The following is a 21,414-nucleotide window of genomic DNA, read 5'->3' as shown; positions in this document are numbered from 1 at the left end:
GATTCCAAACCGTTGCATCCCATAACACCTTAACATATTTCACTCTTTTAAAAAAAAGAAGTGTATGGGGGCGGGGGAAGCATAGAAGTTATTTTTTCATACCTCCCCCAAATTTCCCAGTTTTTCCACTGCAGTAAACCTCGTCATAAAGATAGGTCTCACTCATTCCAAAAGAAAACAGATTTCCGTGCCTTGCAAAGTCCTTTTAAATAATTGGGCGGGGTGTGTGTGTGTGTGTGGATGTTTCCTTCCAGTTCTTCCTTAGGTTTTTCCCAAGACTTCACATCACTAGGAGAGCACAAGGCCCAGTGAAATCAAGGAAGACAGCTCAGGATCTCACAATGCTGTAATGGCCCCATATAGATCTACTGTGCGGCCTCCTTCGGAATACTGGATATAGGTCTGATCACCGTATCTCAGAAAGGAGACTGCAACTCTGACCTAGACAGCCAGATCTCAGAAGACCAGCAGAGCTGACTCTGGCAAGGACTTGTACGGGAGACCTCCTTGGAATACCAGCAGTCAGAAGGGCAGGGTCAGGCTTTATTCAGCCACCTTTCTGAATATCTTCCAGGCCTCCAGTCTCTAAAAATCACCACAACTTCCAGGTGCACACACACAAGGAAAGGAAAGGTTCCCTGTGCAAGCACCAGTCGTTTCCGACTCTGGGATGACTCTGCCTTCACAATTTTCACAGCAAACTTTTTACGGGGTGGTTTGCCATTGCCTTCCCCAGTCATCTACACTCCCCTCCCCACCCCAGCAAGCTGGGGACTCATTTGACCGACCTCGGAAGGATGGAAGGCTGAGCCAACCTCGAGCCGGCTACCTGAAAACCCAGCTTCCACCGGGGATCGAACTCCGGTCACAAGCAGAGGTTAGGACTGCAGTACTGCAGCTTTAACACTCCGTGCCACGGGGCTCTTGCACACACACAAGCAAAATACAAAAAAGTAAAACAAAAACAAAAAAAGGGCATTGCAGAGCTGGAAAAAGTACAGGGTAGGGCAACCAAAGGGATTGGGGGCTGGAGACCCCTCCCTTGGAGGAAAGGCTGAAGAGTCTCTGGGACTTCTCACTTTAGAAAACAGATGACTAAGGGGGGGGGGCACGATAGAGGTCTACAAAATGATTCATGGGGGTGGAGCGAGTGGACAAAGAGACGTTTTTCTCCCTCTCCCAAAACACTAGACCTCGAGGGTATCCAGTAAAGCTGACGGGCAGTAAGTCAAGATGGACAAAAAGAAATAATTCTTTACACAGAAAAGGTGGGAGTTGCTGCCAGAGGACATCGTGACGGCCAAAGGAATAGACAGCTTTCAAAGGGGCTTAGATTCATGGAGGATGAGCCTTACCTGTGGCTACTTGCCATGGTGACTGAGGGGAACCTCCACATTTAGAGACACTAATACTCCGAATCCCAGAGACAGCAGGCAACATAGGGGAAGGCCTCAGCCTCTCTGCCCTGTTGCTGGCCCTCCAGAGGAACTACTTGGCCACTGTGTGAGTCACGAGGCTGGACCGGATGGATCCTCCCTGGTCTGACCCAGCAGGGCTCTTCTGATGTTCTTCTCAGGGGAAGGCCTCGGCCTCTCTGCCCTGTTGTTGGCCCTCCAGAGGAACTGGCTGGCCACTGTGTGAAGCAGGAGGCTGGACTAGATGGACCCTCACTGGTCTGACCCAGCAGGGCTCTTCTGATGCTCTTCTCAGGGGAAGGCCTCAGCCTGTCTGCCCTGTTGCTGGCCCTCCAGAGGAACTAGTTGGCCACTGTGTGAGTCACGAGGCTGGACCAGATGGATCCTCCCTGGTCTGACCCAGCAGGGCTTTTCTGATGTTCTTCTTAGGGAAAGGCCTCGGCCTCTCTGCCCTGTTGTTGGCCCTCTAGAGGAAGTGGTTGGCCCCTGTGTGAGGCAGAAGGCTGGACTAGATGGATCCTCCCTGGTCTGACCCAGCAGGCCTCTTCTGATGTTCTTAGGGGAAGGCCTCGGCCTCTCTGACCTGTTGTTGGCCCTCCAGAGGAAGTGGTTGGCCCCTTTGTGAGGCAGGAGGGTGGAATAGATGGACCCTCACTGGCCTGACCCAGCAGGGCTCTTCTGATGTACTTCTCAGGGGAAGACCTCAGCCTCTCTACCCTATTGTTGGCCCTCCAGAGGAACTCGTTGGCCACTGTCTGAGACAGGAGGCTGGACTACAGGGACCTTCACTGGTCTGATCCAGCAGGGCTCCTCTGATGTTCTTCTTTGGGAAAGGCCTCAACCTCTCTGCCCTGCTGTTGGCCCTCCAGAGCAACTGGTTGGCCACTGTGTGAGACAGGAGGCTGTACTAGATGGACCTTCACTGGTCTGATCCAGCAGGGCTCTTCTGATGTTCTTCTTAGGGGAAGGCCTCGGCCTCTCTGCCCTGTTGTTGGCCCTCTAGAGGAAGTGGTTGGCCCCTGTGTGAGGCAGAAGGCTGGACTAGATGGATCCTCCCTGGTCTGACCCAGCAGGCCTCTTCTGATATTCTTCTTAGAGGAAGGCCTCGGCCTCTCTTACCTGTTGTTGGCCCTCCAGAGGAAGTGGTTGGCCCCTGTGTGAGGCAGGAGGCTGGACTAGATGGACCCTCACTGGCCTCACCCAGCAGGGCTCTTCTGATGTTCTTCTCAGGGGAAGGCCTCAGCCTCTCTACCCTATTGTTGGCCCTCCAGAGGAACTCGTTGGCCACTGTGTGAGACAGGAGGCTGGACTACAGGGACCTTCACTGGTCTGATCCAGCAGGGCTCATCTGATGTTCTTCTTTGGGAAAGGCCTCAACCTCTCTGCCCTGCTGTTGGCCCTCCAGAGGAACTGGTTGGCCACTGTGTGAGACAGGAGGCTGTACTAGATGGACCTTCACTGGTCTAATCCAGCAGGGCTCTTCTGATGTTCTTCTCAGGGGAAGGCCTCGGCCTCTCTGCCCTGCTGTTGGCCCTCCAGAGGAACTGGTTGGCCACTGTGTGAGACAGGAGGCTGGACTAGATGGACCCTCCCTGATCTGATCCAGCAGGACTCTTCTGATGTTCTTCTCAGGAGAAGGCCTCGGCCTCTCTGCCCTGCTGTTGGCCCTCCAGAGGAACTGGTTGGCCACTGTATGAGACAGGAGGCTGGACTAGATGGACCCTCCCTGGTCTGATCCAGCAGGACTCTTCTGATGTTCTTCTCAGGGGAAGGCCTCAGCCTCTCTGTCCTGCTGTTGACCCTCCATAGGAACTTTTTGGCCCCTGTGTGAGACAAGAGGCTGGACTAGATGGACCCTCACTGGTCTGACCCAACAGGGCTTTTCTGATGTTCTTCTCAGGGGAAGGCCTCGGCCTCCCCTCCCACCCACCCACCTCACAGGGTGTCTGTTGTGGGGGAGGAAGGTAAAGGAGATTGTGAGCCGCTCTAAGACTCTTCGGAGTGGAGGGCGGGATATAAATCCAATATCATCATCATCTTCTTCTTCTTCTTCTTCCTCCTCCTCCTCCTCCTCCTCAGGGGAAGGCCTCAGCCTCTCTGCCCTTTTGTTGGTCCTCCAAAGGAATTGGTTGGTCACTGTGTGAGACAGGAGGCTGGACTAGATGGACCCTCACTGGTCTGATCCAGCAGGGCTTTTCTGATGTTCTTCTCAGGAGAAGGCCTCAACCTCTCTGCCCTGTTGTAGGCCCTCCAGAGGAACTGGTTGGCCACTGTGTGAGACAGGAGGATGGACTAGATGGACCTTTCCTGGTCTGATCCAGCAGGGCTTTTCTGATGCTCTTCTCAGGAGAAGGCCTTTGCCTCTCTGCCCTGTTGTTGGCCTTCCAGAGGCACTGGTTGGCCACTGTGTGAGACAGGAGGCTGGACTATATGGACCTTCACTGGTCTGATCCAGCAGGGCTCTTCTGACGTTCTTCTCAGAGGAAGGCCTCGGCCTCTCTGCCCTGTTGTTGGCCCTCCGGAGGAACTGGTTAGCCACTGTGTGAGACAGGAGGCTGGACAGGATGGACTCTTACTGGTCTGATCCAGCAGGGCTCTTCTGATGTTCTTCTCAGGGGAAGGCCTCAGCCTCTCTGCCCTGTTGTAGGCCCTCCAGAGGAACTGGTTGGCCCCTGTGCGAGACAGGAGCCTGGACTAGATGGACCCTCCCTGGTCTGATCCAGCAGGGCTCTTCTGATGTTCTTCTCAGGGGAAGGCCTCAGCCTCTCTGTCCTGCTGTTGGCCCTCCAAAGGAACTGGTTGGCCCCGGTGTGAGACAAGAGGCTGGACTAAATGGACCCTCACTGGTCTGACCCAACAGGGCTTTTCTGCAGGGGAAGGCCTCGGCCCCTCTGTCCTGTTGTTGTCCCTCTGGAGGAACTGACTGGCCACTGTGCAAGACAGGAGACTGGACCAGATGGACCCTCACTGGTCTGACCCAGCAGGGCTCTTCTGATGTTCTTCTCAGAGGAAGGCCTCGGCCTCTCTGCCCTGTTGTTGGTCCTCCAGAGGAACTGGCTGGCCACTGTGTGAGACAGGAGGCTGGACTAGAAGGGCTCTTCTGATGTTCTTCTCAGGGGAAGGCCTCAGCCTCTCTGCCCTGTTGTTGGTCTTCCAGAGGAGCTGGTTGGCCCCTGTGTCAGACGGGAGGCTGGACTAGATGGACCCTCCGTGGTCTGACCCAGCAGGGCTCTTCTGACATTCTTCTCAGGGGAAGGCCTCAGCCTCTCTGCCCTGTTGTTGGCCCTCCAGAGGAACTGGTTGGCCACTGTGTGAGACAGGAGGCTGGACTAGATGGACCTTCACTGGTCTGATCCAACAGGGCTCTTCTGACGTTCTTCTCAGGGGAAGGCCTCGGCCTCTCTGCCCTGTTGTTGAACCTCCTGAGGAACTGGTTGGCCTCTGTGTGAGACAGGAGGCTGGACTAGATGGACCCTCCCTGGTCTTATCCAGCAGGGCTCTTCTGATGTTCTTCTCAGGGGAAAGCCTCAGCCTCTCTGCCCTGTTGTTGAACCTCCTGAGGAACTGGTTGGCCTCTGTGTGAGACAGGAGGCTGGACTAGATGGACCCTCCCTGGTCTTATCCAGCAGGGCTCTTCTGATGTTCTTCTCAGGGGAAAGCCTCAGCCTCTCTGCCCTGTTGTTGGTCCTCCAGAGGAACTGGTTGGCCACTGTGTGAGGCAGGAGGCATGGCCAGAATCGAAGCCTCATGTTGAGAAGCGGAAGATTGGGAGGGGACTTGCAGTGCTCAGAGATAGGCCTGAAGAAGAGACGCAAGCCCTTCTCTTCTGCCGGCATGGAACCTTTCATTTCCAAAACAAGGAGGGGGAGGGGAAAAAAATGAGCAGAATCAATCTTCTTTTTGCAGACGGGCTGCCGGAGCAAGCGAACGGCGTGAAATACGGCGCAGCATTACCTTTCCTGCTGCCGTGCATGCGACATGCAAATTGCATCAAAAATACTCAGAATTAAAGAAGAGGGTAATAAATAACCGCAGGGCCCGAGAAAAATGAAGAAATAAAGACAGGAGAAAAATGAATGTTTTCACTGGGGATTAGACACAAGATGAAGAGGTGGTAGGAAAGTGCCGACTGTACAGGAGCCGCTGCGGGGAGGGGGCGGGTTTGTGGGGGGGGGGAGCGCCAAGAGACGGATGCTGGACAGAGACTGCTCCGAAGAGCAGGGGGGGAAGTCACTTAGCAAGCCGTCTGGAGTGCTGATCAGGAGCAACGGAAAACTGCTGGTGTCGAGAAACCCATTGTCTGGAACAAAAGAGGCACGTATTTTGTCCAGGGTGGGGAAGAGAAGATGACCCCCCCCCGACAAGATGAGACATAGCAAGGATTACAGTATACAGAATGCAAAACCTCACAAGGAAAATTACTGTAACAGCACTCAATAATTCAAACCATATATTAAAAAAAAATTACAAGAATTCACAGAGTAATATGCAAAAGGCAGAACTACTGGAGAGCCAGTTTGGTGCAGTGGTTAAGTGTGCGGATTCTTATCTGGGAGAACCGGGTTTGATTCCCCACTCCTCCACTTACACCTGCTGGAATGGCCTTGGGTCAGCCAGAGCTCTCTTATCTGGGAGAACCGGGTTGGATTCCCCACTCTTCCACTTGCACCTGCTGGAACGGCCTTGGGTTAGCCATAGCTCTGGCAGAGGTTGTCCTTGAAAGGGCAGCTGCTGTGAGAGTCCTCTCAGCCCCACCCACCTCACAGGGTATCTCTTGTGGGGAGGAAGGGAAAGGAGATTGTGAGCGGCTCTGAGACTCTTCAGAGTGGAGGGCGGGATATAAATCCAATATCTTCTTCTTCTTCTACTCAAAATCCAACTCTGGGATGTGTACAAATATAATACCTTCGTTGCCCATGCTGGAAATAGTGCTTTAGTCAAGCTTTGAAGTTGTGGTGGTGGGTGAGAGATATTAAATTGGTTTTTCCTGTGGATTAACAACACAGAACTCTGCATAGTTTTGGTGGTCATTTGCAACCTTGTATATCCAGTAGGTTGACTGAGTAAGGTTATCAGAATGAACATATGAAGCTGCCTTATACTGAATCAGACCTTTGGTCCATCAAAGTCAGTATTGTCTTCTCAGACTGGCAGCGGCTCTCCGGGGTCTCAAGCTGAGGTTTTTCACACCTATTTGCCTGGACCCCTTTTGGAGATGCCGGGGATTGAACCTGGGACCTTCTGCTTCCCAAGCAGATGCTCTACCACTGAGCCACTGTCCCTCCCCTGAGGTTTGTACCTGGGATTTCTCGTGTGAACTGAATGCGAACTGCACATTTGAGGAGAAGCGACCCTCCAGCATCTTTGTCTTCATTCTTTCGACGCATGCAAATTATGAGGGCTACATTTTATTGTGAATTTTTATTGTGTGCACTTTGACTTGTGGATTAATGCAGCGGGTAGCATAGGTATTGTTTCAGTAAACATTCCACTTAGTTGGATTTTGAGTAGCTATGTCTTTTGCATATATTAATCTATGATTTTTTTGGGACTTTTTAAATGTATGGATTGAATCATTGAGCGCTATTGCACTATTTTTTCTTGTGAGGTTATATAAGATGAGACATAAGGAGGCATACGTGAAGTCACACCTAAGGAACCTCATCTGGAGAGTTCATAAGAATGTAAGAGAACCCATCTTGGATCAGGCCAATGGCCCATCCAGTCCAACACACTGTGTCACACAGTGGCCAAAAACCCCCAGGGGTCATCAGGAGGTCCATCAGTGGGGCTAGGACACCAGAAGCTCTCCTACTGTGCCCCCCGCCCCAAGCACCAAGAATACAAAGCATCACTGCTGCAGACAGAAAGTTCCAACAATACACTGTGGCTAATAGCCACTGATGGACCTCTGCTCCATATATTTATCCATAAGAACATAAGGGAAGCCATGTTAGATCGCCAATGGCCCATCCAGTCCAAAATTCTGTGTCACACAGCGGCCAAGAATCGCACTGCTACAGCACCAACCCTAAATCAGACTTTTCCCTGCAGCCACTGTGGCCGGACCTGCCTGTCCCGCATTGGTCTTGTCAGCCACCAGCGAGCCTGCAGCAGACGTGGACTATTGCACCCTTCTTAAATCTTCGTTCGCGAAGCCAAGCCGAGATATATACACACACACACACACACACACACACTGTGGCTAATAGCCACTGATGGACCTCTGCTCCATATTCTTATCTAACCCCCTCTTGAAGGTGGCCATGCTTGTGGCCGCCACCACCTCCTGTGGCAGTGAATTCCATGTGTTAATAACCCTTTGGGTGAAGAAATACTTCCTTTTATCCATTCTAACCCGACTGCTCAACAAGTTTATTGAGTGCCCATGAGTTCTTGTATTGTGAGAAAGGGACTTCTTTCTCTACCTTCTCTATCCCATGGATAATTATAGAATCATAGAGTTGGAAGGGAACTCCAGGGTCAAATAATCCAACTCCCTGCACAATGCAGGAAACTCACAAACACCTCCCCCTAAATTCACAGGATCTTCATCGCTGTCAGATGGCCATCTAGCCTCTGTTTAAAAACCTCCGAGGAAGGAGAGCCCATCACCTCCCGAAGAAGCCTGTTCCACTGAGGAACTGCTCTAATGGTCAGGAAGTTCTTCCTAATGTTGAGCCAGAAACTCTTTTGATTTAATTTCAACCCACTGGTTCTGGTCTTACCTTCTGGGGCCACAGAGAACCATTCCACACCATCCTCTATATGACAGCCCTTCAAGTCCTTGAAGATGGTGATCCTATCACCTCTCAATAACCTTGTCAACCTCTATCATGTCACCCCTCAGTCGATGTTTCTCCAAACTAAAGAGCCCCAAGTGTTTTAACCTTTCTTCGTAGGGAAAGTGTTCCCAATGCCCCCCCCCCCCCACCCTCTGCAGATGTACTCTCAGTATAAATGTCTGAAAACTAAACATGAGACTCAGATGGGTGCAGGTTATCAGCTTTTCAAAGTCAAAGCTCCCTTTGTGAGATACCAATGCAACGTGGTGGTCAGATCAGGATCTGGGAGACGTAGGTTCAAATCCTAAATTCTGCTGTGGAATTTTCCTGGGTGACCTTGGGCCTGCCATGTACTTTCAGCCTAACCCACTTAGCAGGGTTGTTGTGAGGCTAAAACAGGAGATGAGAACGTAGGGTGCCTAGATCCCCTCCGGAGAAAAAGGGCGGTCAAGAAACGAAGCAAAAAAAAAAAAAGAACTAAAATGTGATTCTTCACATGAATGTACAAAAGGCTGAATTCAAGTCCAGTAACAGCAAGAAAATTTCCAGGGCAGAAGCTCTGAAGAGTTAAAGTTCTGGAATCTGACAAAAAAGAGTTTTGACTCTCAATAGATTCTACCCTTAAACTCTTGTTGGTTTCTAAGGCGCTCCTGAATGTAGCAGCGCTATTGCAGGCGAAAACCGCTGCCCTCAAAAGACTATCTTAAGAAAGGCTGCTTTTTTCTTTGTAAAGAGACGGAGAATCTCTCTTCTCACCAGGTCACCTCGGGAGTCAAGCACTGATCCTTCTGCGTTTTAAGGATTTTATTGGGGTTTCAGGTAAAATAGGAATACGGGGGTACAAGGGGAGGGAAAAGGACGGGGGAAGTGAAATAAAATTTTGTAATATTTCTATTTATTATTTATTTATTTATTCGATTTATATCCCGCCCTACCTCACCGAGGTGGGCTCAGGGCGGCTTACAACATAAAAAGCTAACAAAAATCAGTTTAAAATACATTAATAATTATACAATAAAATACATAAAAACACATAAAACTCACTTCAATATGTACTATGCTACCTTTCCTTAAATCAATTCTTCAATATTCCAGTATTCAATAATCTGATGTTCGAGATTTGAATATTCAGGCATTCCGATAACAATTAATTATATGCCAACCGGAAGAGGGCTGTTTTGCAGGCCCTGCGGAACTGTTCAAGGTTCCGCAGGGCCCTCACCTCTTCCGGGAGCTGGTTCCACCAACAGGGAGCTGCAATCAAAAAGGCCCTGTCTCTGGTCGCTTTCAGACGGGCCTCCTTTGGCCCAGGGATTAAAAGGAGGTTCTGAGACCCCGATTTCAGCACTCTCTGGGGAACATGTGGGGAGAGACGGTCCCTAAGGTAGGCAGGTCCCAGGCCATAAAGGGCTTTAAAGGTCATGACCAGCACCTTGTACCGAACTCGGTATGTTATTGGCAGCCAGTGCAGTCCCTGAAGTCCCGGCTGAATGTGCTCCCACCTAGGGAGCCCTAACAACAGCCGGGCAGCGGCATTCTGCACTAGCTGCAACTTCCGGGTTCGGCACAGGGGCAGCCCCATGTAGAGGGCATTGCAGTAGTCCAGCCTCGAGGTGACCGTTGCATGGATCACTGTTGCCAGGTCGCCGTCCTCCAGGAAAGGAGCCAACTGCTTGCCCGCCTAAGATGAAAAAATGCGGACTTGGCAGTGGCTGCTATCTGGGCCTCCATAGTTAGAGTAGGCTCCAATAGCACCCCCAGGCTCCTAACCCTGTGTGCCGCTGACAGAGGCACGCCATCGAGGGCCGGTAAGGGAATCTCCCTCCCCGGACCACAGCGACCCAGGCAAAGGACCTCTGTCTTCGTCGGATTTAGCTTCAGCCCGCTCAGCCTGAGCCATCTAGATACGGCCTGCAATGCCAGGTCCAGGTTTCTGGGACACAGGCAGGCAGTCTCGTCGCAAGTTTCTGGTGTCCCATCAGTCCCCTTACTAAGTAACTAGCCATTCTGTCATGCAGGGCATAAATCTGGTGCTAGCACTGTACCCAATATGGCTAACCCCGCAATCCAGCGAAGGTACCTCCGGCGACAGTTACACCCACATCGGCCAGCACTTTGTCCCGCCCTTGAGGAAGAGGTAAGCACATTGTCCGAGACCAGATCCCCCTGCAATCCGCCACTCTTCGTCCCGACCCCTTGAGAAATTAGCATGTAGCACCCGATTCCGACAGTCGCAGTAGCAAGTCAACTCAACCTATCAACGAACAACATCCACGCCGAGCCGCCTCGGTCCAGATTGCCGCTGGAGATCATACACTAGGGGCAACCAGCACTGTCTCTGTTCTACTTGTGCGTTATTTCATTTCCTATGCTCATAATCAACACAGATCATATCATTTCTTTTGCAATTACATCTTATAATTCATTGATCGTTAATATCACTTAACACTCCTACTAAGACAAGAATATATATTTTACGTGGCAATATTTATCATAAATCACACTATTATCTTATATTAGACGTTCAAATTATACACCGTAACCAACTATATAATGGTTCCCATATTTTCTTGGTTTCATACAGATTAGCATGTTTCTGCAAGTTTTATTGGAGGGACGGTGGCTCAGTGGTAGAGCATCTGCTTGGGAAACAGAAGGTCCCAGGTTCAATCCCTGGCATCTCCAACTAAAAAGGGTCCAGGCAAATAGGTGTGAAAAACCTCAGCTTGAAACCCTAGAGAGCCGCTGCCAGTCTGAGAAGACAATACTGACTTTGATGGACCAAGGGTCTGGTTCAGTATAAGGCAGCTTCATATGTTCATATATGTGCAGGGGTGTCAAACTCGTGAGGGCCAAATCTGACATAAATGACACCTTGTTGAGCTAGACCAGGCATGGGGAACAGTGGCTCTCCTATGTTTTTTTTTGCCTACAACTCCCATCAGCCCCAGCCAGCATAGCCAATGGCTGGGGCTGATGGGAGTTGTAGGCAAAAAAAATCTGGAGAGTCACTGTTCCCCACCCCTGAGCTAGACCATGTTGGACTGGTCCCTGTGTGTACCTATTTAACATGAAGGACACTTTATAAAGGACACAGACAAACACAATTAAAGATCCAATAGAAGGAAGAGAGGCCTGGCTCAGTAGTTCTGCTGTGTGATTGAGAGAGCCTGGCAAAGCAAGCTCTGCCTCCCCCCCCCACTTCCTCCCCAAGGGAGGAGCCTCAGCCAATGGAGAAAACAGAGGCTTTGCTCTGTAGCTCCTGTGCGATTGAGCAAGCCTTGCAAAGCAAGTTGTTATGTGGAAGGAAGCAAGAGAGAGGAAGAAGGAAGCAAATGACAGCCAGTTGCTCAGGGGCCTGACAGGAGCTCTCCGGAGGCCTAATTCAGCCCCCGGGCCGCATGTTTGACACCCCTACAGAAGCATTGATCCTTCTGGGTGACTTTTTACCACCACCACCCCGTCCTGCCAGATCTCTGCAGCTGATTCCAAAAGAAGAGGGTGGATTCTGACCTTCCATTCGATGCAGCGTAATGATCAGATCCAATTTACTTATTGGGGGGGGGGGGGGCAGCTCTCTGAGAAAGGAGACTAAGCAGAAGAAACAATGCGGGGAAAAAACCCAATTAGCTTACAGGATGTGAGAGAGACCCTATCTGAGTCCCCGGGCATCGAATAATCTAAAAATAAGCCATTTAATATGTTATCGTCTTCAAAAATAGTCATACCCAGATAAATATTTCAGAAAGCATAACCTCCGAGGTTGTAGGAAGACTATTGCATTCTGTCAATATTTTTTAAGGTTATAGCAACCAATTAGTATGTCCTTTTAAAGGAAAGATCTAAATAATAAATAGGGGGGTTGATTTGTATCAATGATTTCCCAGTCATTTAAAATGCAGCTTTAAAATTGCATTGAACTGCCAATTCTTACTCTACAGCACGGGTGGCCAATGGTAGATCTCCAGATGTTTTTTTGCCTACAACTCCCACCAGCCCCAGCCATGCTGGCTGGGGCTGATGGGAGTTGTAGGCAAAAAACATCTGGAGAGCGACCGCTGGCCACCCCTGCTCTACAGAAGCCTAAAAATCTCTCCACTGATCCAAGTAATTCCCAGCATGGGGCTCAGAGGTGCCATGGTACCCACCGCAAAGTGATTCAGAGGGCTGTCCTAAGATTTGGGAGAGCCGGGTTTGAATCCCCACCTGCTGCTTCATCGTGGGCTAGTCCTACTTGTTCCGCCTCGCCTACCTCACAGAGTTTGTTGTGAGGGGGCAAAGGGAGGCGATGAGAAATGATGTAAGCTGCTTTGGCGCTCCCCTGGGGAGAAAGGCAGGGGATAAATGAACTAGCTAAATAAGTACGTTTCCTTCTGGAATCTTGGAGGTGATGCTGTAAAGTCCAAGCGCCAGTTTGGTGTAGTGGTTAAGTGTGCGGACTCTTATCTGGGAGAACCGGGTTTGATTCCCCACTCCTCCACTTGCAGCTGATAGCGTGGCCTTGGGTCAGCCATAGCTCTCTTATCTGGGAGAACCGGGTTGGATTCCCCCCTACTCCACTTGCAGCTGCTTGCATGGCCTTGGGTCAGCCAGAGCTCTCTTATCTGGGAGAACTGAGTTTGATTCCCCACTCCTCCACTTGCACTTGCTGGAATGGCCTTGGGTCAGCCAGAGCTCTCTTATCTGGGAGAACCAGGTTTGATTCCCCACTCCTCCACCTGCAGCTGCTGGAATGGCCCTGGGTCAGCCAGAGCTCTCTTATCTGGGAGAACCAGGTTTGATTCCCCACTCCTCCACTTGCAGCTGCTGGAATGGCCTTGGGTCAGCCGTAGCTCTTTTATCTGGGAGAACCTGGTTTGATTCCCCACTCCTGGTTTGATTCCCCTTGCACCTGCTGGAATGGCCTTGGGTCAGCCAGAGCTCTGTCCTTGAAAGGGCAGCTGCTGTGAGAGCCCTCTCCAGCCCCACCCACCTCACAGGGTGACTGTTGTGGGGGAGGAAGGTAAAGGAGATTGTGAGCCGCTCTGAGACTCTTCGGAGTGAAGGGTGGGATATAAATCCAATATCTTCTTCTTCTTAGAGCTGGAAGGAGCCTTATAAGACAGCTAGTCCAACTCCAAGAGCCAGTTTGGTGTAGTGGTTAAGTTTGTGGACTCTTATCCGGGAGAACCGGGTTTGATTCCCCACTCCTCCTCCACTTACACCTGCTGGTGTGACCTTGGGTCAGCCACAAGTTCTCTCAAGAGCAGTTCTCTGAGAACTCCCTCAGCCCCATCTACCTCACAGGGTGTCTGTTGTGAGATTGGGAGGGGAAGGGAAAGGACTCTGTAAGCTGAACTGAGTCTCCAAATGAAAGGTGGGGTATAAATCTATTATCTTCTTCTTCTGGAGGTTTTTTTTTTTTGCCACCTTTTGGACATGGAGCAGGGGTCGCTGGGGGTGGGGTGGGGGAGACGTTTGTGGCTTTCCTGAATTGTTCAGGGGGTTGGACTAGATGACCCTGGAGGTCCCTTCCCACTCTACAACTCTATTCTAAGATTCTCTGCTTAAAGCATGAAATCTAACACTCCCACCCACCTCGGACATATGCAATCTAAAGGACTTAACTTACACCAAGGGGAAAAAACACCACAAAAAGCTCTGTATTGCCTCCTAGAAACTGACCAGAAAAACACCAAGTTCCCCCCCAGCGTGTGCATCTTCATAATAAACCCTCACCTCTTAGGCCTGGACGCTTCTCCCTGCAGGGGCACATGGTGCAAACCCTCTCTTTTCATTGGCAACTGGAAAGAAACAGATTCTTTCTCTCTAATCCGGGGGTGTCAAACATGTGGCCCGGAGGCCAAATCAGGCCCCCGGAGGGCTTCTACCAGGCCGCCAAGCAACTGGCTGCCAAATGCATCCTTCTTCCTCTCTCTTGCTTCCTTCTGCATCACAGCTTGCTTTGCTAGGCTTGCTCAATCGCACAGGAGCTGCAGAGCAAAGCCTCTATTTTTTTTTTCATTGGCTGAGGTTCCTCCCTTGGGAGGGAAGGAGGGGAGGCAGAGCTTGTTTTGTCAGGCTCTCTCAATCGCACAGCAGAGCTACTGAGCCAAGCCTCTCTTCCTTCTATTGGCTGAGGCTCCCCCCCCTTCTGGTCCCCTGGGGAAGGAAGGAAAGAGCCAGAGCTTCCTTTGCAGTTCCCTGGATTGTATGGAAAAGGAAAGGTCCCCTGTGCAAGCACCAGTCGTTTCCGTCTCTGGGGTGACGTTGCTCTCACAACGTTTTCACGGCAGACTTTTTACGGGGTGGTTTGCCATTGCCTTCCCCAGTCATCTACGCTTCCCCCCCAGCAAGCTGGGTGCTCATTTGACCGACCTCGGAAGGATGGAAGGCTGAGTCAACCTCAAGCCGGCTACCTGAACCAGCTTCCACTGGGATCGAACTCAGAGCAGAGGGCTCTGACTGCAGTACTGCTGCTTTACCACTCTGCGCCACGGGGTACTGTATGGGAGAGGTACAAAGAAAGCACTTTTAAGACCAACAAGTGCTAATATTTTAAGCATATCTTAAGTGCTTTTAAAAAAATATCTTTAATTGTGCTTGTCTGTGTCCTTTATAAAGTTTATATCTCTGCTACCTAATAAGAAGAAGATATTGGATTTATATCCCGCCCTCAACTCCAAAGAGTCTCAGAGCGGCTCACAATCTCCTTTCCCTTCCTCCCCCACAACAGACATCCTGTGAGGTAGATGAAGATATTGGATTTATATCCCGCCCTCCACTCCGAAGAGTCTCAGAACGGCTCACAACCTCCTTTCCCTTCCTCCCCCACAACAGACACCCTGTGAGGTAGATGAAGATATTGGATTTATATCCCGCCCTCCACTCCGAAGAGTCTCAGAGCGGCTCACAATCTCCTTTCCCTTCCTCCCCCACAACAGACACCCTGTGAGGTAGATGAAGATATTGGATTTATATCCCGCCCTCCACTCCGAAGAGTCTCAGAGCGGCTCACAATCTCCTTTCCCTTCCTCCCCCACAACAGACACCCTGTGAGGTAGATGAAGATATTGGATTTATATCCCGCCCTCCACTCCGAAGAGTCTCAGAGCGGCTCACAATCTCCTTTCCCTTCCTCCCCCACAACAGACACCCTGTGAGGTGGGTGGGACTGGAGAGGGCTCTCCCAGCAGCTGCCCTTTCAAGCACAACCTCTGCCAGAGCTATGGCTGACCCAAGGCCATCCCAGCACGTGCAAGTGGAGGAGTGGGGAATCAAACCCGGTTCTCCCAGATAAGAGTCCGCGCACTTCACCACTACACCAAACCGGCTCTCCACACCAAACCGGCTCTCTTAAATAGGAAAACACACAGCCCAGCCTGACATGGCGCGGCCTGACAAGGTCTCATTTATGTCAGATTCGGCCCTCATGAGTTTGACACCCCTGCAAAGAACGAAGCCTGATTTTCCTCCAACTCCTTGGTACAAGGAGGATATCACAAAAAGAGACTTGGCTGGGAATATCACCAGGCTGCGGAACTGATTGGCCTCGCTCCCACGGCGGCCATTTTGTGAAAGCACCTGCTACCTTCTCTCAGCATTACAACTTCTGCTGCCTCAAAAGCACCATGGATACCTTCACGAAACAATGAAGCTTCCAAGGGCATCCATTATCAAGAAGTGCTTCACCACTCAAGGACACCTGCAGAAGCTCACGCACTTTCCTAATGGAGTTGTTCTCACAAAAGATGCCTCAAAAGGTTTTTAAAACACCCTCCTGTTTCCACAACAATGTCACATCAAGGAGCACCACACCTGCCCCAGTGTTACCACTTGCATACTCCAAATAATATCAACTGCATTACTTCCAAATGTGTGAATGCACACATCAGTGAGAGGACATAGAATCATAGAGTTGGAAGGGACCTCCAGGGTCATTTAGTCCAACCCCCTGCACAATGCAGGAAACTCACAAACACCTCCCCCTAAATTCACAGGATCCTCATTGCTGTCAGATGGCCATCTAGCTTCTGTTTAAAAACCTCCAAGGAAGGAGAGCCCACCACCTCCCAAGGAGGAAGCCTGTTCCACCGAGGAATCACTCTAACGGTCAGGAAGTTCTTCCTAATGTTGAGCCGGAAACTCTTTTGATTTAATTTCAACCCACTGATTCTGCTCCTACCTTCCAGGGCCACAGAAAACAATTCCACGCCATCCTCTATAGGACAGCCCTTCAAGGACTTGAAGATGGTGATCCTATCACCTCTCAGCCACCTCCTCTCCAGGCTAAACATCCCCAACTCCTTCAACCTTTCCTCACAGGACTTGGTCTCCAGAGACCCCTCACCATCTTTGTCACCCTCCTCTGGATCCGTTCCAGCTGGTCTATATCCTTCTTAAAATGAGGTGCCCAAAACTGAACACAGCACTCCAGGTGAGGTCTTACCAGTGCAGAGTAAAGCGATACCATCACTTCACGTGATCTGTTTAAAAACTTCCAAGGAACTTAGAGGCTTCCAGCAAGGGAGAGCCTGCCCACCCATCTGGGTATGCACTTCTGTTGCTGAGCGGCTCTTACCTTTAGGAAGTTTCTCCTCATGTTCAGCTGGAAGCCCAGTAGATCTATGGCAACCCTTTTTACAGATGAGCATACCGCTTAAAAAATATATTTTTTTTCTGCACGTACACAAAATAGAAACACATATTGAACTAGCTAAGAATTCCTCATCTGGCAAGCAGTATTTATCTGCATCTTGTAAGTCTCTAACCTGACTTAATGTGAGCTGGACAAAATCCCTCCCGGCCCCTCCACCTTTCCAAAAACACCTGACAGGTACCAGGAATGGTGTCGGTGTGCACCTGGGAGGCCATGGCACCGAGCTGGAGATTCCTGGCCTAAAAGGTCTCTTCCAACACTAGGAACCAATAATGAAGCTTATGCCAGAATTACAACCTGCAGGTCTTTAGGCCGCTGTAAGACTCTAAGTTACTTTTGCTATAAGAAACTAACACTGCTAACCCTTTGGAAGTTGTTATCACTTTTTACACTAAGAACCAAAGAAGTACCCTGCTGGATCAGACCAATAATCCCTCTAGGGCAGCACCCTTCCTCACACAGCAACCCGCCAGTTCCATGGGAAGGCAAACCACAGAGCATGGAGGCTGAGGCCTTCCCCTGAGGTTCCCTCCTGGCCCTGGGATTCAGAGGATTACTGCCTCTGAATGTGGTCCCCTCAGTCTTCATAGCTAGTAGGAAGAACCCACAGACCTCATAAGAACATAAGAGAAGCCATGTTGGATCAGGCCAATGGCCCATCCAGTCCAACACTTTGTGTCACATAAGAGAAGCCATGTTGGATCAGGCCAATGGCCCCTCCAGTCCAACACTTTGTGTCACATAAGAACATAAGAGAACCCATGTTGGATCAGGCCAATGGCCCATCCAGTCCAACACTTTGTGTCACATAAGAGAAGCCCTGTTGGATCAGGCCAGTGGCCCCTCCAGTCCAACACTTTGTGTCACATAAGAACATAAGAGAAGCCATGTTGGATCAGGCCAATGGCCTCTCCAGTCCAACACTCTGTGTCACGCAGTGGCCAAAAAATCCAGGTGCCATCAGGAGGTCCACCAGTGGAGCCAGGACACTAGAAGCCCTCCCACTGTGCCCTCCCAAGCACAAAGAATACAGAGCATCACAGCCCCAGACATAAGAACATAAGAGAAGCCATTTTGGATCAGGCCAATGGCCCATCCAGTTCAACACTCTGTGTCACACAGTGCCCAAAAAACACAAGTGCCATCAAGAGGTCCATCAGTGGAACCAGGACACTAGAAGCCCTCCCACTGTGCGCCCCCCAAGCGCCAAGAATACAGAGCATCACTGCCCCACACATAAGAACATAAGAGAAGCTATGTTGGATCAGGCCAATGGCCCATCCAGTCCAACACTCTGTGTCACACAGTGGCCAAAAAATCCAGGTGCCATCAGGAGGTCCATCAGTGGGGCCAGGACACTAGAAGCCCTCCCACTGTGCCCCTCCCCAAAAAGAACCCAGATTACAAAGAATCACTGCCCCAGACAGAGAGTTCCAACAATACATTGTGGCTAATAGCCACTGATGAACCTCTGCTCTATATGTCGATCCAATCCCCACTTGAAGCTGGCTATGCTTGTAGCTGCCACCACCTCCTGTGGCATTGAATTCCACGTGTTCATCACCCTCTGGGTGAAGAAGACCTCTCTTCCATGTCCAAACCACTATTAAAGCTGTTTTTCCCTATGGGCAGCACTGCATCCTCTGGCAGTGAATCCCACACTGTAATCACTCTCTGCAGAAAGCTATTTCCTTTTGTCCACCTGAAGCTACTTCCCATCAGCTTCATTGGCGTTCTAGTATTTGGGGAGAAGTAGGGGGAGGGAAACAAGTTATTTTGGTCAACTCTCTCTACCCCGTGCACAATTTGATAAAACTCTGTAATGCTCCTCCTTAGTTGTCCCTTTCCTAAACTGAAAAGTCTCAGATTTTTCAGCCTTTCCTCCCACGGAAGGGGCTCCAGCCCCGTCCTCATCTTGGTTGGCCTCCTTGGTACTTTGGAAGATACGGTGACCAGAACTGTACAAAGTGCTCCAATTGAGGCTGCACCAGAAAGCTAGACAGGGACACCGCAATATCGGTGGTTTTATTCTCAGTCCCTTGCCAGATAATCCCCAACACGGAGTTTGCCTTTTTTCCCCAGCTGAATATTTCATATTCAGAACAAAATGGGTTCTGGCTCACAAAACCTTAGGCCATAATAAACATCGTTGTCTTTAAGAAGCTGCTGAACTTGTGCATACATGCTAAAATCATAGTTGGAAGGGACGCCCCCCCCCCCCGTCCCAAGGTCATCTAGTCCAACCCCCTGCACAATGAAGGAAACTCACAAATACCACCTCCTAAATTCACAGGATCCACATTGCTGCCAGATGGCCATCTAGCCTCTGTTGAAAAACCTCCAAGGAAGGAGAGCCCACCACCTCCTGAGGAGGAAGCCTGTTCCACTGAGGAACCGCTCTAGTGGTCAGGAAGTTCTTCCTAGTTTTGAGCTGGAAACTTTTGATTTAATTTCAACCGATTGGTTCTGGTCCTACCTTCTGGGGCCACAGAAAACAATTCCACACCATCCTCTATAGGACAGCCCTTCAAGTAACTGAAGATGGTGATCCTATCACCTCTCAGCTGCCTCCTCTCTAGGCTAAACATCCCCAGCTCCTTCAGCCTTTCCTCATAGGACTTGGTCTCCAGACCCCTTTGTCACCCTCCTCTGGACCCGTTCCAGCTTGTCTAGATCCTTCTTAAAATGTGGTGCCCCAAACTGAACACAAGACTCCAGGTGAGGTCTCACCGGAGCAGAGTAAAGCGATACCATAACAGAGAAAGTCACAGATCAGGTGTAAATACAGCTAGATTCAACAGCACCCGAGAGGCCAATAAGATTGGCCACAGCATTCCCCAGAAGAAGCCTTTGTGGCCTCTTGTGAGATCTGAGTTCAGATCTCTCCATAACTCTTGCTGGAGGGGGGAAGGGGGACTCTTGAGCCAGACACCTCCTGCCTGCCCTGCAAGACTGTTGTAATAATAATAATAATTAATTTTTATTTATACCCCGCCCTCTCCACCAAGGCAAGCTCAGGGCGGCTTACAAGACATGGTACATATGCCAATAAAATCAGAATAATAACAATTCATAAATTTAAGTTAATTTAAATTAAGTAATTATCTAAAAACCAGTATAATTTGATGATGCTACAGTCTCAGTATATATAAAACGGCTTAATATTATTCCCAAGGTTCCACCTTAAAAAGCAAGTTGGAAGAGGGCGGTTTTACAAGCCCTACGGAACTGATTAAGATCCCGCAGGACCCGCACCTCCTCTGGCAGCTGGTTCCGCCACTGGGGTGCCATCATCGAGAAGGCCTGCTCCCTTGTTGTTTTTAGCTTGGCCTCCTTTGGCCCAGGCCAAAGGACAAAAGGGAGGGTCCCAAGTGTCACAGACAGTCGCACCTTAAGGACTCACAACATTTGTGGCAGGGGAGAAGTTCTGGTAGGGTTGCCAAGACCAATTCAAGAAATATCTGGGGACTTTGGGGGTGGAGGCAGGAGGCTTTGGGGGTGGAGTCAGAAGGTTTTGGGGGTGGAGCCAGGAGCAAGGGTGTGGCAAGCATCCTTGAACTCCAAAGGGAGTTCTGGCCATCACGTTTAAAGGGACCGCACACCTTTTAAATGCCTTCCCTCCACTAGAGATAATGAAGGATAGGGACAACTTCTTAGGGGGCTCATAGAATTGGATCCCCTGGTCCAATCCTTTTGAAACTTGGAGGGTGTTTTGAGGAGAGTCATCGGATGTTCTGCGACAAATTGGGCGCCTCTAACTCAAAAGACACAGCCCCGCAGACCAATTCTCCATTAAACCCTGTGGGAATCAGTCACCATAGGGCACAATGGAGTGCCCAGCAGATATTCCCCTCCCCCCAGCCCCCATTCTGACGACCCTGAAGCGGGGGGAGGGCCTCCACACCGGGGGATCCCCTGGCCCCACCTGGGGATTGGCAACCCTAAATTCTGGGGAATCCCAAGATTTCACTGCAAGCAACAGAGAGCCCATTAACGCCACGTGCCAACGGACGGGAGGCCCTGCACGCAGGCCAGCTGCATTTCCGACCCTTCTCTCTACTCCGAGTAGACCTTTTTAGCAAAAGCGCCTCTTGCAAGAGGGTCACCTGGTAACTGAGCAGCTCCCCCACGTCCATGGCGGCTCCCGCGTCCTGCTTCCACCCGGACTGCCGCAAAAGGCCGCAAAGAGCGGGGCGGCCCGCGCCACGCCGCCGTAAAGCGGCCCCCGCGCAGGTGCCACGCTACCGTAAAACTCCGCGTAGAGGCGTCCGAGGAGGCTCTGCCGTAAATGCTCTCGCTGAGCGCAAGCCAAAAAAAGGCAGCGGAGCTCCCGGGCCCCGGAGGAGGCGGCGGCCTTCGCTTCATCGGTGGCGTTTGCGGGGACTCGCCTTGCCGCAGCCCCGGCAGCCTCCCCCGCCGCCTCCCAAGCCCTGCACGGCGCGCCTGCCCCTGCCCACCCCCACCCCCCGGCTGGGTAAGGAAGAGCATTTGCCAGGCGCTGCCCTCGCTTTGCAGACTGTGGCTGTGAAAGGACCCGCGAGCATCTGGGCTGAAGAACGGAAGAGAAGCCCCGTTG

The 21,414-nt window shown here is 50.8% G+C and overlaps 1 protein-coding gene across 1 annotated transcript in view; it reads right to left on the bottom strand.

The window, feature by feature from the left end:
- The window catches only part of CTNNBL1 (catenin beta like 1), a 220,157-nt gene extending 199,135 nt beyond the window's left edge, over positions 1–21,022 (bottom strand). Inside the window, exon 1 of the mRNA XM_060263887.1 lies at positions 20,945–21,022. Coding sequence (XP_060119870.1) covers positions 20,945–20,974 — 30 coding nt within the window. The 5' untranslated portion in view covers positions 20,975–21,022. The remainder of the gene's footprint in view (positions 1–20,944) is intronic.
- Positions 21,023–21,414: the final 392 nt, after the last annotated feature.

This window comes from Heteronotia binoei, chromosome 2 (genome assembly GCF_032191835.1).
Source record: "Heteronotia binoei isolate CCM8104 ecotype False Entrance Well chromosome 2, APGP_CSIRO_Hbin_v1, whole genome shotgun sequence".
Lineage (NCBI taxonomy): Eukaryota > Metazoa > Chordata > Lepidosauria > Squamata > Gekkonidae > Heteronotia > Heteronotia binoei.
The sequence above is the reverse complement of the archived record's forward strand: the minus strand, read 5'-3'. Positions and strand labels throughout refer to the sequence as shown.